The 18,203-nt window shown below is 41.4% G+C and overlaps 1 protein-coding gene across 1 annotated transcript in view; it reads left to right on the top strand.

Moving 5' to 3' along the window:
- The first annotated feature begins 3,055 nt into the window (after positions 1-3,055).
- Positions 3,056-18,203, top strand: part of FAM3C (FAM3 metabolism regulating signaling molecule C) — a 31,117-nt gene continuing 15,969 nt past the window's right edge. The window contains 2 exon segments of the mRNA XM_032106821.1: positions 3,056-3,205; positions 16,638-16,697. Of these exon segments, the coding sequence (XP_031962712.1) occupies positions 16,685-16,697 (13 nt within the window). The 5' untranslated portion in view covers positions 3,056-3,205; positions 16,638-16,684.

Here is an 18,203-nt window from a genome sequence, read left to right as displayed (position 1 = left end):
CAGGAGAGAAGAGAGGAATGAGCTTCATGTTGTACTTATACATTTTAGTTTCTATTTACAGTTAAAAGGCTCACAATTTGGTGAAAATCACATTTTCCAATTTCTTCAAGTCAAACTGCCTGCAGCATTCTCTAAGGAGCTGTTTTCTCTTTTCTTTCTTTTATTTTCCTCTCTGTAATATTTAAAATATGGCTTGGGGTTGCATCTTATTTATCACAGCACTGTAATACTTGTGTTATAAAATGCAAAGTGTTTCCTATGCCTGGCCTACTGTGTTGAGAAAAGTAACTTCTATGCCACAGATATTCCAAATTTTGGAGAGCTGGGTCACTGCCAGTAATCTGAGGCTGGTTCATTCAAAAGTGCCATGGACAGATTTGCTAGGGCAGAAGTATTAGTTTATAGTATATGAACATGAAGTTTAGGCTTACAGGGAAATAGTACTTTTAAAAGTCACCAGAAATTGCTTTGATACCATGACTGATGACCATCAAGACTGATGACTAATTAGCAGAACATCTATTGCCAGAGGCAATAATCAACAGAACAGAGGTAAAGCACCTGAAAGGGTCTGCTTCTGTATTTTACTTTATTTTCATTTATCCCTGTTATCCCTAGGATGCTAAATGAAACACACAGTACATCTAGTTTTCCTGTAACTACATGAAGGAAATCTTTTCATTCTCGATAAAACCCAAAATCATACTACAATGTGATTATTTCACTTAGTAAAATGATGTAGTTATGAGAGAGACAAGAAAGTTCAGGTCAAATGCTAGAGACACTAGCAAAGAAATTTGTCAAAGATGTGAATAAGGCCAGCAAGGTCATCTCTGTTCAGGCCCAATGCGCCCAAATTCTTAGGATACTTTGGTTTCTGATGTTTGCAAAATAAATAGGTATAGGATATATTTTTCCTAAACAGTGTAATAATAAAACCAAGTTATTTTGTTGATTTATTTTTAAATAAATGTAAACATTTTGGAACTAAAACTTGTAAATTTAGAATATGTTAGGTCACAATTAAACATTTAGAATATATGTGGCTATGAAACACATTCTGTTTCATGACAAACTTAATCTACAGAAGAAAAAATGATCAGTTCATCATAGACAATAATAAAAAGCAAACTCCTGTAGGTATAGATTTTACTCCTGTAGGTATTTCTTATGGAACACCTTAATGGGCATAGCAATTTTAATATATGAAAAAGGTACAATTACATGACAAATTAGAAAGAAAAAAGGAAAAGAGGACCTGTGAGCCTTCTTGAGATACTGGGAGGGCTGGCATACCCCTTCTCCTTTGGTTCTATCAGCTGCCACGTTTTCAGGGAAGTGTGACTCTACACCTTCTGTGTGTTGTGGCACCTTTTCAGCCAAGTAAATTATCAACGGGATTCAGCTGCAGCCATTCTCAAGTCTAACTTATTTCTTTGACTTTGATACAGATGTATTCTGAGGTGTTGGTTATTGTGCAGATAATATTATTTCTTCTTTTAATAATTTGATACTGCTACTTATGTAATCTTTTAAAAATGTTTGTTTCTATTGCAAACATTTGCTTATCAAAGGAGTCAGCCTCTGTTAGCATAATGACCTTACTAATCTGTTACTGTAGACAGTGCCACTAACTAGTAATTAGGGGAACATGGTTAAATTTCATATATTAATTATTATATTATATTTCATATATTAATATATTAATATCATGATAACTGTCAAACCAGGATATATCTATACTACCATTTAGAACTAAAAGCTATAAATACCTTCTTTCCTTGTGCAGTGCTCCCACTGGGTACTCCTTTGCTTATTTTGATGTTACAGTATGCCTGAAACCTCATTGTGTTGTGAAAATTTACTAAAGAAATTACTTGATTGATGTTCAAATAACCATCCCATACCAAGGATGTTTCAAAGTACACTATTTTAAAACAAATAAAAGAGAGACCTATTAACCAGAAGTCGTTAAAATAAGACATGGAAACTTCCTTTTGTCTACCTGACACTAGTGATGTGTGATATGCCCTACATTTTGGCTGTGGCTTTGTTCTCTGCTAAGAGCAGTGCCACGCTGATTTTGTAAAAATGCTCTTTTGCTGGTTTGACAATAGTGGAATTTACAGAGCTCTGCTTCCCCAGCACTTTCCATACCCACCCCAGCAATAGTCCAGCGGAGGGAGTTAGGCCAGTAGAAATCTTCCACACAATAAAATGCTGTTCTTCCTGCTTTCGTCCCCACCTACCCCAACTCGTGGCAGGGTTAGAGGAAAATCAGCGCCAAAAAAAAGGACAAAGAGACAGGATTATATTTTCTTCTTATTCAATAACACAGAGTGGCTCAGTCCTGCTAATCATAATGTTTGTAAAAGAAAAAGGTTGGACTTTATTTTAAAACAAAAAATGTCATTTCTGTTCGGTAACAGAAGAGAACTTCTGGTATGTTTGAGTAAAAAAAAATCAAAGGCATGTAAAATATAACAGAAAACAAGCAGAAAGATCTTGGCGCCCAAGTGCCTCCAGGCCCGGGCACCAGCCTGTCTGGGGCACGCTGGCACGCTCAGTGCGGAGACGCCGCTCCCGCGCAGGGCAGAGCGCAGCCCCCGCGGCGCTGGCGGGCCGAGTCCCGGGGCGGGGCGGGGCGGCGCGGGGCGGGGCGGCGCGGGGCGGCGCGGGGCGGAGCGGGGCGGGGCGGGGCGGAGCGGGGCGGGGCGGCGCGGGGCGGAGCGGCGCGGGGCGGCGCGGGGCGGGGCGGGGCGGAGCGGCGCGGGGCGGGGCGGGGCGGGGCGGGGCGGGGCGGGGCGGGGCGGGGCGGAGCGGGGCGGGGCGGAGCGGGGCGGGGCGGCGCGGGGCGGGGCGGGGCGGGGCGGGGCGGGGCGGGGCGGAGCGGGGCGGGGCGGGGCGGGGCGGGGCGGGGCGGGGCGGGGCGGGGCGGGGCGGGGCGGAGCGGGGCGGGGCGGGGCGGGGCGGCGCGGGGCGGGGCGGAGCGGCGCGGGGCGGGGCGGGGCGGGGCGGGGCGGCGCGGGGCGGGGCGGAGCAGCCCCGGTCCGCCACCGGCAGGGGGCGGGTGCGCCCTCCGCGCCTTCCTCCCTCCGGCTGCGCAGCGGCGGCGGCTCCGCTCGGTTTCTGCTCGGGCCGGGGCAGACTTCGCGGCGGGGTCGCCGAGGGGACGCTGCGCGAGTGTCCGCGCCCTACAGCCCCGGTAGGTGCTCGCGTTCTCCGCGGGGCTGCGCGGGGGGCGGCCCCTGCCCGTCTCCCGCCGCTGGCTCCGCCGCCCGGGCGGGCATCTCTCTCCTCTGCGCGGGGCAGCTGCTGGTCGCCAGCCCCTGCCTCTGCTGCTGGCTTTCCCCCGCGGTGCCCTTCCCAGGGCCGCCCGGCCCTTCCCCCATCCCCTCCCGCCCCGGGCGCGGTGAGGCGGGCCGGGGCCGCGGGTCAGAGCCGTGCGGTGCGCTGGGCGGGGGTCTCCCGCCCGTGCTCCGCTCCGCCGCCGTCCTGGCCCGGCAAGGGGGTCAGGACCAGCCTGGAGGCGGCGGTGGGGCAGGGAGCGAGCGCCCGGAGCTGCCGGCGGTGGCCGCGCAGGGGGAGGAGGAGGAAGAGGAGGAGGAGGCTCCGGGTGGCGGCGGTCGGGCCGGCAGGGCGCCCCGGTCCAGGGAAATGCGTGAAACGCTGGCAGCGTGGCAGCCCATTCCTGCTGAAACAAAGTCAGCTCGGTGAAAACGAGATGGTGCTGCTGCTCGGTGGTGGTGCTCCCTTGGCTTTCTCGGTGGAGTACGGGGCCGCGAACCCTGTTGGCAGATGGGTTATAGGGCTCAGCCCTTGTTTAACTAAAGCGCTAAATGCATCGTTACGGAGAGCAGCCGTGAACTCCTAAGGAAGTTGAATGTGCTGTTTGCAGAGAGATACTTGTCGAACCAGCCTGTGTGCCTTTGGTTACTGGCTCCTCTGAGTTGCTGAAGTAGGAAAAAATACAGAAATTACATTTACGGTTTTTTCCTCTTAGGTAAATGCTATCATATGTTAAGCCACGTGTTTGCTTGAGCCACTAAGGGGCTGTGTAACTCACCTGTCTTGTTTATCTTCCCATTTTCTCACATTTAAAAGAGGTTAAATGGCAACGTAATAACTCCAGACTTGAGTGAAGATCTTTGCATATTCCAGATATTTTTAATGTTTTGCATGGCCTATAATGCTGCCCAGGCTTGGAGCCCATGATGGCTTTGCTGGTGAAGCCAGCTGACTGCTCCTCTCTTTTATCAAAGTATTAATTTAATACTGACTGGGGAGTTATTTAGAAAAAGAATCAAAACCACAAACCCACACCAGAAATGGCTAGTTAATGACTGTACAACAGTCGTGTTGTTTTCTCTCTTTTAGAGCTTTTGAAACTTCTCAAGGTGTGAGTGTCTTAATCAGCACATGTTTTCCCAACAGGGTTTCTTTTAAGTATGAAGAAATCTTTTTCAGCTGTTGATTTGCATAGTTGTTTGTGTGGCATAACAAGTTTTGTGACTTGCTTTAAGCCTGCAGGTATGCTGTTCACAAGCTAATAGCTTGCTGTTGTCATGTGATGACATCTAATCACTTCAGGATGGAGGAAGCACCTGTTTGTTGCAGGCCGTTGCTTCCATCTTTCTGCAGAAGTCCTGACCATTTCACCCAGTAAGAGTGCAGAGTAAATAATAATAGTTGCTTCACGGAACCAGCCTCTCTAAGTGCGGCCCGAGTGCTTCAGGGCATATGTGCTCTACATAGAACCATAGAATGGTTTGGGTTGGAAGGGACCTTAAAGACAATCTATTTCCAGCCCCCGTGCCATGGGCAGGGACACCCTCCACTAGACCAGGTTGCTTAAAGCCCCATCCAGACCTGGCCTTGAGTGCTTCCAGGAGTGGGTTACATACCACCTCTCTGGCAAACCTGTGTCAGTGTCTAATCACCATCCCAATACCAACCTCTGAGGCACACCACTTGTCACTGCTCTACTCTCTTGGACATTGGGCCACTGGCCACAGCTCTTGAGTGCAGCCATCCAGTGACCACCCACATTTAATGTGAACTCTTAGTGCTTTAAGGAGAGAGTGATAATGTAGAAAGAATTTAAAATTTTAGTGGAACTTTGGAAAATTAATATTTAAAAAGTGAATTCCTAAATGTTTAGTTTTCAGGTTTTGGGGAAAAATACTAACATACAAGAAACTGATTTTTTTTTTTTTTTTTTAATAAGATCATAAGGTGGATTGGTGCTATGCAAAAATACCTGTCTGCTTACAGATTTTTTTGTAGTGTAAAGATTAGGTGTCCATAAAATGAATCCCCAGCAGACACAGAGAACTTGTTCTTAAAATTTTAAATTGATCAAAGAGAACTTGTTCTTCAAATAGAACTTAAGTTCTGGTTTTTGAACCTGTGGTTCCAGTGAAGTCAGGGGGTTGACATGTGAGTGTAACGGCTGCAGGTCTTTCTACTTATATTGGTAATCAGTGTGTCCATGAGTCATATAAGTGATATGTATGTTCAGTTCTGAGTTTTTCACTAAAATTTCCTGAGACTGTGTAGGACTTGAGGCATGATTATTGTAAACCTCTATGTTTTACCTGCCAGTGTCCAGCTGTATAACCCTGTGACAATTGTTTTGCTGTCAACAGTACTGGAAATATTGTAATCGTTTTGCAGTTTGGAAGGATCTTCCTGAGAAGTCTCACATTGGTCTGCAACCAAGATTGTACATAAATTCTTAGAAAATGTGTAATTTTTGTTAATGTCAGAAGTCTGATAGTCTTGAAGTGAGACCATGACATGGGTGAGCAAAACTAGCAGCCCAATGCTGCTGTGCTTGGCATCTCAACACTCTTGAAAGTTGTCCTCTAATCTATCGTAAGTTGCATTCTGTTGCTACATTAAGTTTCCTTAGTGAGCAAAATCACATGGGTTGGAGCAGCCTGGCAGGTGAGCTCACCTATCTCATCAATTTTCAATGCTTCCTAATACTATGTAGGCCTGAGGTAGTGACACGAGAACACAGCAGAAGTGTGACGAGGAAGTGACTTTAAGCTGGTATTGCTGCTTGAAATTTCATTTCTTAGCTTAAGCATCTGTAACCTATAAATAGGTGTTCCTGGCTTCCTGCTTAATCATCTAAAATTCTCTGTCTAACCATGGATTCAAGCATAGCTTCCTAATACTTTTGTTAAGGGTATATGCATCCTGAGAGGAATTTTTTGGTGAAAATAAATAAATATTTTTCTGGGTAATTTGTAGCTCTAATTCCCCCCTATAATTTGTTTCCATCTGCTTGCCTTTCGGTGTTATCCACAAATTTAAAAACCTTATCCTTCCTCAGTATTTCATTGATGTTTATAATAAATGGTGGATGACTGTATTAAATGGTATTTCACCCAGGGTTCCTGAAATTCAATCACATTAGAGTTTTCACAGGGCATTAACAATAGTTACTCTTTTGGAATTGTTCAACTATTTTTGCTCCCCATATACAGTACTGTATCTTTGTAATACAAAAATAGTTTGTATCTTCATTTGTAGACTGAGCTGCACCTTAGAATTTTCCAGCCTTGGCCTCATATATCCTCAGTGCCAAGAGTGTGGAACAGACTTAGTAGAAGAGAGGAGAACTTTGGAAGATTATCAGGACAGGAGGAGCTGCTGGAGTAAACTCTGCGCTGCATTCAATGTGACTGTTGAGTCAGTATTAGTGGCAGAAAGTTTCACAACGTGTTTATATGTACAAACACATGCTAGTTCTCATGACAGTCCAGTTAACATCTTTACATTGAAATACATGACAGTCTCCCCCCCATTCATAAGACTTGCTTTCTTGTGACTGGCTGGCTTCCTTCCCTTCTCCCACCCTCTCTTCAGCTGTCTTTTGTCTGAGGAGAAAGTAACCATCTCCTAGTAGCAAAAATTTTTTTTATTTGGTTTTTTGTTTTGATCTGTTGTGGTATCACCAGTTAGTTGAGTTATCACTTCACAAGTGTTTAACCTGGTGTTTGCTAGTATTGCTGCTGCTAGAAAGCTGCTGACCTGTTCCCAGACACTTGATTCTGCTTTTGGATCAGCCTTGATCTCTTGTACTTTCTAGGGAGGTGGTTGACAGAACTGCCGTGGCTGCTCGTGTGCTTGCTGGTCAGCTGAATATCAGTGGCATGTGAATGGTTTTGGAATTGCATTTGAGTTGATTCAGGCAGAAGTTTATTAAAGGAGTTCCTGTAACAGGGAATTTCTCTTAGAACAGCTTGATTCAGAGGGGATTGCATCAGGAGTTGTTAGAGTATGCAGTGGTTAAATATCAGCATCTTTGTGTCAGCTGTGCATAGAGCCTATCACTGAGGGATGCTGTTCCTCAAAGGAATTTATATGTTCCTGATGTGGCAAATTTCTACATAGGTAATGACATACAGTAAATTCCTATGCAGCATAACTTTAGATTTCCCCATCCATGATGATGCTTAGATTATTACACATCAAAGGATAGAAAATGGCTGTGTTGGATTTTAGTTAGTGGATGTATACCAGTTGTTAACTAAATATTTAAGTGTACAAATTATGTAAATATATAAAATATAAAAAGAATACATTGTCCCTAGATATTTTTTTCTGTGAAATTATTCCTCTCAGATATGGCTTATGGTTTTGATAGTGGTTGCTGTAAGATTGCACCTAGCCAAGATGTAGGTTGTGGATCTTTGTTTTGATATCTTGATGCTCAGAAACCAGTCTAGAAACTACAGATTTTGGGACTGACTTGTGCATCTTCAGTAGGAAGAAGTGAGTCACTTTAGAGCTGTTGAGAATCATGTCACTGACTGACTTCCTCTCCGTTTTCAAGCGTCTTTCATCTCATCACTCACAAATGATGGCCTGTCCTGTGCTAATATGGACCAGTAGCAATGACTTGCCTGTACCACAGAAGCGCTTTGTTTCTGGGTGCCTCATGCACATGGAGGTTATCAGGCACCAGCAGCAGTCTCATATATGCAGTGTGATCCCATTATCCTGTAGGCATAGCATGGCCCTTCTGTGTGTTGAGCCTGCTGCTGCCCTTCTTCCCAGAGCTGATGTACAGTGCTTTCTCTGCTGGGTGCTCTGCTCAGCCAGTGACATGCTCTTTTAATCCTGCAAAGGGCCAAAGCCTATCCAAATGCTACCTCACATGGGAGATGAGTAGATGACAAGGGGCACTGCAGTGGAGCATAGATTTCAGTGCCCCTAGGAACAAGAGGAACTAGGATGCCAACAGTGCTGTGAGCAGTGTCTGTCACTGGAGAGTACTTTCCCCCAGCTTTGTAGTGAGATCAGCTTGCTACTGAGAAAAGGTTAAAACTCCAACATGCAGCCTCAGATCATGCTGAGCTTTTGATAAAGAAGCTTAAATGCTTGGTAGGTAGTACAGATTTGGTTTTATTTCCAACAGCGTGTGGAGATGTCCCTTGTTACTATTAGTAGTCTTCATCCTCTCTGCCTTGCAAAGTATATACAAACTCCATGGCTTGCCATGTTTGTAGTCTTGGTATGCATCTCTGGGATGAGGTTGTTGTGGTGGTCTGTGCAGTAAATGAATCTCATTCAAAGGATGATCATCTCATTCTGTCACCTTAAAGCTACTATCTAGAGTCTTATTGTGGTTGGGAGAAGAACAGTGCAGAGGAGCCGATCGGTTTTCCTGCAATAAATCTGGAGCTATAGAGGAAATATTTGTAATGCTTCTTTCCTCTTCTCCTTGCTTGCTTGATAACTTTATTTTAAATGGGCCTCAGTATAAAATGATGTTCTGTAACCATACTCTCAGGTAAATTTATGTGGTGGTCGTATGTTGTTCTATCAAGTCCTCAGTACATGAGATGTATGGAGCTCCTGGGGCAGGTCCAGCAGTGATAGTTAAGGCATGGAGTATCTTTCTTAGAAGGGAAGGCTGAGAGAACTGGGCCTGTTAAGCCTTGAGAAGAGATGGCTGAGAGAGGACCTCATAAATGTCTGTCAGTATCTGAAGGAAGGGTGTCAAGAGGATGGAGCCAGGCTCTGCTCAGTGGGGCTGAGCAGTAAGACACAAGGCAACGGACAGCAATTGATGCATGGGAAGTTCCACCTAAATAAAGTTCTTCTGAGGAAGAACTTCTTTGCTGTGCAGTGATAGAGCACTGTAACAGGTCACACAGAGAGGCTGTGGAGTCTCCCTCACTGGAGATATTCAAGAACTCTCTGGACATGATCCTGTGCAATGTGCTCTGGGATGACCCAGCTCGAGCAAGGAGAGTGGACCAGATGACCCGCTGGAGTCCCTTCCAACCTGAGCCATTCTGTGAAGTCGCAGTAATTATGTGTACATTTATTTTTCTTCATGCACATATCCTTTGCTATGGTAGTTCTGTTGAGAATTGCTCTATAGGGCAGGATAATATTGTTGATAGTGATGCAATATTATAGCAAGAGGCTTGGTATTTTTTATTGATATAAAGATGTGAAAGCTGTTGTATATTTGAAACATCTACTAGATTCTGGTAACACCTTCAAGTGAGACCTGGTGATCCCATAGATAAATATGTTGCAAAGCTTTATTTACTTCCTGTTGTAGAAAAACTGAACGGACTTTGCTGTCTTACGAAGTCAAGGTGGTAATTTGTTTCTTAAAAGTATGACAGAAAACAAATAATTAGTTTTGAACTTTTGAACAGGTGGTAATTACAGCAGTGTTTCATTTACAAAATAGTTTGAGGTACCTCATTCTCTTAAAATCCTTATTGTGAGATTTATGTAGTTTGCTGTGATGAAGTGGGGAAGTAAGTTGATGAATGAGGTTCAGCAATTTGTCCTTGAGGATTTTATCTATCTGATCTGCAATACGTGATATTATCCAACCCCATGAAACACAGAGCTAAGATTCTCTTCAATAGGTATGTCAGCAGCAGTGGTATGATTTACTTTATCATGTATAAATAGTGTGAGTTTTAGGGAGCATTAATCACATTCTTAACTATATGGACCAGTAAATTTTGTGTAATAATTGAGAAGAGTCTTCAAAGTATGGATTGAGTGCTTATAAGACTAAATTCTTTTTGTTGTTGTTGATTGGTTGTGTTGCTTTTTTTTTTTTTTCTTGGATTGGTTTGGTTTTGTTGTTTTAATTGCAAAAGGAATGTGGGTTGAGTTTCATTCTCTGTAGGAAGAATGAATGCCTTAGTACTTTTATCTCAGCCTCTCAGGAGTCAGAAGAATTTTTCAGCGTTTGAGACTGGCTGGTTTGTGTGTTGCCTAAGGTGAAAGTACCGGCTTGATGCCACTAGCAAAAGCTTGCATGGTCAGTGATTTGACATGCCATTTGGGAAAGGTTTGTTTTGCACATCAAGTATCAAAACACTGAGGCTCAGTGCTGCTTCTCATTTGTATTTCCTTTCTTAAAAGTGAAACCACATAGTGGTATTCACAACATAGGATATGCAACAGTAACTGAATTATCTATTTTTAATTTTGGAATAAGCTTGGGTTTCATTTCCTAAATTTATCTGCATTTATTTGTTGTAGATATAATTTGATAGAAGTAAAATAAAATCTTGTTTTTACAAGCAAACACTTTGGGTCTGATTCAGTTGTGTGGAATGCCAAGGTGAACCTTAATATGTATATGGAAGAACACAATTTGGGTGTTATCTTTTTTATAAGAAATTAGTAATTTTACTTCATGGTACCATTTGTCACAAAGGAGAAGCGAAAATATGTATTCCTGAGTCTCTAAATTGTTCTGTGTGGACACACCTTTTGCCTCTGTGGATTTCTGCCAGAGCCTCAAAGAATTTATAGGGGTGTAGGAGTGCTGCCTGTAGGGAGCAACTACTGGGGTCATAGCCTGTGTTTCCAGAAGACACAAATGGCACATGATTGTACAATAAAATTGAGTTATACTGTTTACTTTTTTAAAGATATAATTCTTTTCTATGTGTGTCCTTCACTAATTTCAAATTAAATTAATTTTGTAAACATGCTGGAAAAACAATTCGTAGCCTAGCAGAAAAGTAAGCAATCATCTGGATAAGAAAATGCATCCTGCATTTTAATGAAATAGTCTTGAATGATTTTGAATGTGTCTGCTGTTTTGTCCATGGCATATAATTCAGGTTGGCACAACCACTGGTTTAAAACCAGAAATTACATAAAAATAGCTAATGCTGTCCTTGACATATCTAATTCACTGTATAATTTTGAGTAAACCACCACTGCTCTGAGCTGCTTTAACACAACGCACTGAAATATCTTATCAACAGAGGCTGGATTAAACACAACGTTGTTTCATTGATTATATTTTACCAGGGATGAAAAGTTAATTTTTTTGTTTGTTTAGAAGATTTTTTGCTGTTCTCTGATAGGAATAAAATGCATCTGCTAATCATTGAGGAATGCAGTTTGTGCTGCCAAAAAAACAAAAGACAACATCCTAATCTACTAAAGTCTTGGAAATAAAAATAAAAGCTCATGCCTTTTTCTCTTTTTTTTTTTTTTACTAAGTAATTTTGAATACTTGTTTAATTCTAGTACAGTGTATGCTATTCATATTAACAATAACATATATATACAAAAACAGGTATAACATTATTTGACCTTGCTAGAAAGTATACAAACACTTAAGTCCTGGTCTGGGGGAAAAATTTCCCCCTGAATTGAATGCAAAGCATCTCAGGCTGCCACAGATTTAATATTCTATAACCTGGGTACAGATTTGCGTATAATAGTATAGAAATGTGGGCTTAATATTGAGGGGGACATTAGCTCACACCTTGTAGGCTATCTGTGTTAAGAAAAACTGTCTCTGTTTCCAGACTTCTGTGATGGTTTACAGCCTCCTTTTAAATTTTTTGTTTATCCTTGTAACTGGAAGGTTGTTTTTCTTCAATATTATAACTGCAAATAGGTAAGCAGCAGCCAGGGAATACTGAGAATGGTTATTCTCAGCAGTTTTTTAGAAAAAAAAATGTTTTAAAAATGCATATTTAAAATAATAATGTATTTAATATATGTTTTAGATTTGTTATAAATAATAGTATTTTTAAAAAATAAAATGTATTTCTAAATAATTTTAAAATGGCACCTTGAAGATAAGAGATAAAGATGTCTGATCCTTACTTCTCTTATTCACAGTTCCTGCAAATCAGACTTGATTCTTTTATCCCTTGGTTGGTTTATAGGTCATGTAATTCTTATCTAGATTCTTCCATTTGGGGATTATGCATTAAGATAGACTTAGAAAAAAACTGCATGTGGGTCTCAGTTAAAAGTCAAGATAGCAGGGTATTTTTTGTTTATTTAGGCAGAGCAGAGTAATTGCTTTTTTTTTTCCGTACACAGCAGTCCTGTCGGTGCAGTTCACAACAGTTACTTTTGTGGCAGTACGACATTGTTGACCCCAATATTAGAGTGCTGCTGTAATCTCTTTCTCCATTTCTGCTGCTTGTTTTGCTGTGCTTGATGTCCATTTTGAAGTGTATTACTTTCTGTTTTATTAAGTGTCGTTGTTGATTTTGGAACCTCCTCCTAATCAGCTAAGGTCAGAATTCAAAATTTTCTTGACCTTCTAAATTCTGGCGTGTCATCTTTGCTTGCTTTTGTGTACCCGTTTTGTAAGTGTAATCCACTCACGTTATCAAGTTGCTAATGGAAATACTATTATCCTGAGAATGAAATAGACTACATGTTTCATTATTATCCTTCGAAACATTAGTTACAATCGTGTTTGAAACCTCTTTTAAACCGAAGTTTGTGGCAAGTGGCCACAGCTTTCTGCACAGTAAATAGGGCAGAGGTTGAACTCCTGCCCTAGTGATGTGTACCCCATGGCACCATCTCTGGACTAGTGTCAAGAAAAGCCTGATAAAGAATTAACCAAATTGAATTGCATTCAGCTTGGGACTGAAATCTGCACTTCATTCACTGTTATGTCAGTGAGGCTGTATTAATAAGAACTGTTAATTTGTCAATTATCTCAGTGCAGTTTCCTCTTGCACAATGATTCTAGGAGGAAAACTTGCTTGATGACCACTCTGTCTAACACATTAATGTAGAAAGAACTCAGTCTTGGTGTGTTAGAAACTTGATATCATCTAACAAAATATGATGATGATTTGCTTGGAAGGATTATAGGCTTGTAATTTTCCTAAATGAAGTCATATTATAAGCTTCCTCCGGGAAGGACCTAGCAGGGTTCCCTCAAGAGACACATGTTACTTTTAAAAGCAAGGATCTGCTGGTCTACTTACTGAAGTTAGTTTAGGTATGAATAAAAATACATGCAGTAGTTCTGTGGATTAATATATTAAATTTTTTGTATTTGTGTTGAGTATGCCATAGCACACAAGTTAATCAACAAGTGGAGCAGGGTGGAGGAAAGCCCGTTGTTTTTCTCTTACTTTTTTTTTTTTTTTAAATTGTAAGATACTGTTTTCTGTGCAGAGCGTTTCAGACTGCTATGGGGGTTGTTTGGGATGCACAAGGATGCAGAAAAGAAGCAACCAGTAACCTCAGCTCTCAACTGTCTTTCCGTATAGCCTCTCCCTAGTAGTTTCTATCCAGAATAAATAATCTTTTTTGCACGAATAGATGTGCAACTCCATGCAGGGAACTGGGTAATGACATGCCAGCATTCAAGAAGGATTTATAACCTGTAACTTCTTTTCTTCTCCTGTTCAGGTTCTTTCGTGGATAGCTTTTTATTTCAAGGCACTGCTGCACAACAGAATTTCTGGTTTCTTTCTGCTGACCTTGACTGATAAACTTCCTAAGTTTTGTGCTAAGAAAACTCTGAAGTAAAAGAAAATCTGTGTTTGAGTCATATAATGCTTCCCAAACCCAGCCATTTTACTTTGCAACTTGGAGATGTTGATCACTTCTGTTTTGTGTTTTCCTTGGCCTTTGCATCTCTGTAGGGTTCTGCTGTACTCATCGGGACACTGCCTCTCAACCCTGCTATGGACTGCACCTCCTGCCTCAGCCTCTAATAAGTGATACTTGGGAGCCTTTTTGTACTGCCTGACAGAGAACGATGTAGTAATAAATCATTATTTGCATTACTTGACATTCATAAGTCAGGAGGATACTAAGGTTCTAATTCTGCTGCCTCTGCTTGATGGAATCTTATATCAAAGAAGAGAAAAATAGTGTTTGGGTTATTTTGGCCCATTTCTAAAGCAATCAAATGAAGGTTGTTGGTACTGGTTTTGTGCATCTGAATAAGCAAGCTTAGTTGTGGTCCTGTGTTCCTTGTTTGTTTTTAAATGATCCTAAAATGTGCACTATTAAAAATTCCGAATAAATTTTTTAGTCAGTTCTCTAATTTCAGTTACGAGGTTTAATACCAAAGATGTGGAGTAATGGTCTCTAAGCACTCATAAGGGTTCATGGCTTGCCCTGTTTTATTCCTGTTCTGTCTTGAAAGATTTTTTTAAAAAAAATCTAAGATAATGCAGTGTAGGAAAAGGACTTGATGTCCATAAATTATTTTCTCGCAGCTGGAAAGCGCTGTGCAAGACTTGTCTGTACTGTAGCACTACTGTATTATTCTGTAAATCAAACCCCATGATTTTTCAGGATACTGTAATTTAGAAAAATAATCACTACATTTTGTAAATTCCTCTCAAGTTGAGGCATAGCACACTCATTTTTCCTTTTTCTAAATAAAACAAACATTCCACACCTAAAAAAGGATGCATACTCTTATTCGTTGATTGCAACAAATAATGTTCCCTGAGATGGGTGAAAGGGGATTTTGGGATGAAAGTAGTCAAGGTTAGATCATACCATTGTTTCACTTAGATTCTTTTTCTGGTTTTGTTCATATTCTTCTTTTCATGCTTTGAATTTGTGGTGTGTTTTTGTTTAGAGTAAAACAAAAAAAGAAACTTCTTTTTTTCAGTGCAGACTTAAAAGAAGCTTGTAGTTGTTCCAAGTACAGACAGTGTTTATTGTAACATTGGTATATTTCTGGGTGTGTGGAGAGGAAGAAGCCTAGAATAATTCTGTTCACAGACTTTGAAATAAACTGGGTTTATCTGCCGTAACGAATTCTTTTTTGCCTTTTTACAAGACAGATGAATACTGGCCTTTCACTGAAAGAAGTTATTATATGAGGATATAATATATGTGGCTACAACTAAATGGATATATTATGGTCTATAATATGCTGTGAGGTTTCCTTTACAGTACAACATTAGCACTCAGAAACATTTGTCTGCTTTTAAGCTTTGGTGATAAGTATTTTCAAATTCCAATAAATAGAAATAAGTATTTCTGTATTTGCAATTTTTTTCCCTGTTTATTTCTCTGCTGACAATTTTCTTGTAAACTTGAAGGGATAAAGCAGAATGACTGAGTCTTTGGCAAAGAGGATCTGGACACAAATCACTGAACTTGAAGATACTGAACTAAGTGAAGGCAAAAGGTTGTCTACATAATACCAATTTTTTCTCCTTAGCATAGACCATGAGAACTATGTGGGTGTTTTGGTGCTTGTCTCGAAATAATTTGTATTTCTAATAACAGCATTTTTTCTAATAATTCCTAAAGATAATGTTTTTGATGGTTTTCAAAATCATGGCATAGGAGTGCAGAGGGTTAGGGATGCTTTTGTGATGGGGGTCGGGGACAGCTACTTGGATTAGGGTGATAGCTGATTACATGTTTACAGATGTGGCCTTAGTGTAGATGATTCAACAAGATCCCTGAATCGGGGGAAAGTCATGCCAAATGGCCAGACTCAGTGCAGCATGGGCCCACCAGGACTGAGCATGAGCATGGTGCAGAGCCAGGAGCAGCCCTGGCTCTGCAGGTAGAGGGCAGAAGATTTGGTATGGCCCCTGGACCCTGCATTGCTTGAGGAGGAGGAGGTGGGAGCTTTTGTGCAGAGCCTGTGGAGTTTGTGGCCCACTTTGACTCTGTGTGGTGAAGCTTGTGGTTGCTTAGGTGCTGCTTGCTTAGAATGGTTTTCAGTTTATTCTGAAATAATTGGAGTATTAGGGTTGGTGCTTCTGTCATTACTGACCATGTTATTCCTCTGGCTGTACCTGTGAATGACAAATGTGTTGTTACATTTCTGTAATGCATAGGTTAAAGTGTTGGCCTTCTTTCAGTTCCATTGAATGCAGTTTACGTAGTATCCTAAAGACCAAAATGCTTAAATCTTTTCTCTCCAAAGCATGGTTGGCTATGCTATGTTGCCAAATAACAACTTGCACCCAGAAGCAGATAGGGTTTTGAAGGAGTGCAGTTGGAGTTGTTGACTTCTACCACATAGCTTTAGGAAACTAAAGACTGCTTAGATAGAACACTGGTAAGTACTTAGGTCACAGATTGAAGGATTGAAAGTTAAACTGAATTTGTAGTGGATTAGATGAAATTAGTGTTTTTCAGAACACTTCTTTGGGGAGAAACAAATGAAAGCAAGACATCAGAAATCTATCTTAAATCTTTCCTTAACTGTGAGCATTAAGAAATAGGTATTCAGAACAATCATCATTGATTTTATTAACTAGAAAATCTATGGGTTTTTTTTATTCATCACAAAAGTGGGGTTTTGGCTGTAATTATGGTGAAGTGGTTCTTAGTTTTTGTTTTGCTTTGTTTTGTTTCTTTCTTCATAGGTGGCTGTTTTAATGCAATAGTGTCATTAGCTGGCTGAAGACTAAACATGAGAATAGCAGGTAAGTATGCTCAGTAAAAATCACACTTTGGTCATTTGTGAAACAACTGCTGTAGACAACAATAGCAAGTTGTGACAATAAGGTTTTAAAGTCATAGAATCATAGAATACCAGGTTAAAAGGGATCTGAAGAATCATCTGGTCCGACATTTCTTGGCAGGAGCATGGTCTAGACAAGATGGTTGTCTTGTGAAAAGTGGAGATTTCCTCAAACCTTTGATTTCTGATTAGTCTGTCAGCATACCAGGAAAGCCAAGGCCCTTGTGCCTAACTAGTCTGTCAGTGTCCTATTATGGGGACCCTTCAATGAACTTCCTATTCACTGGGTGGATCTTGAATGACTCTAGTAATACATATTTTTGTTACTCATTGGTGGAAAATTGTCTTGCTTCGCTGTTACAGGTATAGTCAATAAAATATAGAGTGCATGCTCAGTGAGGGGTGGTTGTACCTTGGAGGGAGGTAACTTTGGAATGATGGTGTGAGTTAATATTACAATTAAGTTACAAAGAACCAAGTTCATCTCAGGAGAGTGATTTCACCACAGTTACTGGTTCAGCAGCAAGATACCTGCTCTTATCTCCCTTGGTTGACAGGTGCTGTGCGGGTTTATCAGCTACAAAATTCCATCTGATTTCAACAGAGCCTGGCCAAGGTGTTTCTACTCTTCTCCACCCTCTGTTCCCCGTTAGCATGTGCTTGAGGTTGCAGACTGTGTGTGGGGAATCATTGTGGGATAGGTTTGGAGTGTGCTCACAGCATTCCATCCAGGGAGTAGCAGCTGTATTTTACCCTATAATTTTTGTGCTGCTATAACTTCCTCTAGTTTGGACCCTAGCCATCTTTATACAATGGCCCAGCATTTTGTCCAGCCAAACTTTAAAATGGCCAGTGTTGGGGAGTCCACCACTTCCCTGGGGAGATTATTCCAATGTCTGATTGTTCTTATTGTGAAAATTTTTCCTTGTCCAACTGGAATCTTCCCCAGAATAACTTGTACCCACTGTGCCTCTTGTTTTCAATGTGACTCCTTGCAGAAAGGCAACCTCCATCCCTTGAAGGGTAGCCACCCTTGAAATACTGGAACATGGTACTAAGTTCTCCTGTAAGTCTTTTCTCAAGGCTAAACAAAGCCAGCAGTCTTAGCCTTTCCTCATCTGGCAGGCTTCCCAGTCCTTTGATCATCTTTGTATTGGACTCTTTCTAGGTTGTCCATGTGTGTCCTTTTTTTTTTTTTTTTTTTTTTTTTTCTTTTTTTAATAGCAGGGCCCAAAACTGAAGGGAGTATAACAGGTGTGGCCTGGCAAGTGCTGTGGCAGAGAGGGATATGACTTATCTCTGTGCTGGTGATGCCCTTGTTGATGCAGCTCAGCATCCTGTTGGCTTCTTTGCCAGCACCCTCCATTTGTATTGAGCTTGTTGTCCACCAGGATGCCCTGGTCCCTTTCCACAGAGCTGCTCCCCAGCTGGGTAGATTCCAGTCTGTTCTTTACTCCTGGTGATTTCT

The sequence above is a fragment of the Corvus moneduloides genome, chromosome 4 (genome assembly GCF_009650955.1).
Source record: "Corvus moneduloides isolate bCorMon1 chromosome 4, bCorMon1.pri, whole genome shotgun sequence".
NCBI lineage: Eukaryota > Metazoa > Chordata > Aves > Passeriformes > Corvidae > Corvus > Corvus moneduloides.
This window is presented reverse-complemented; position numbering and strand designations above follow the sequence as displayed.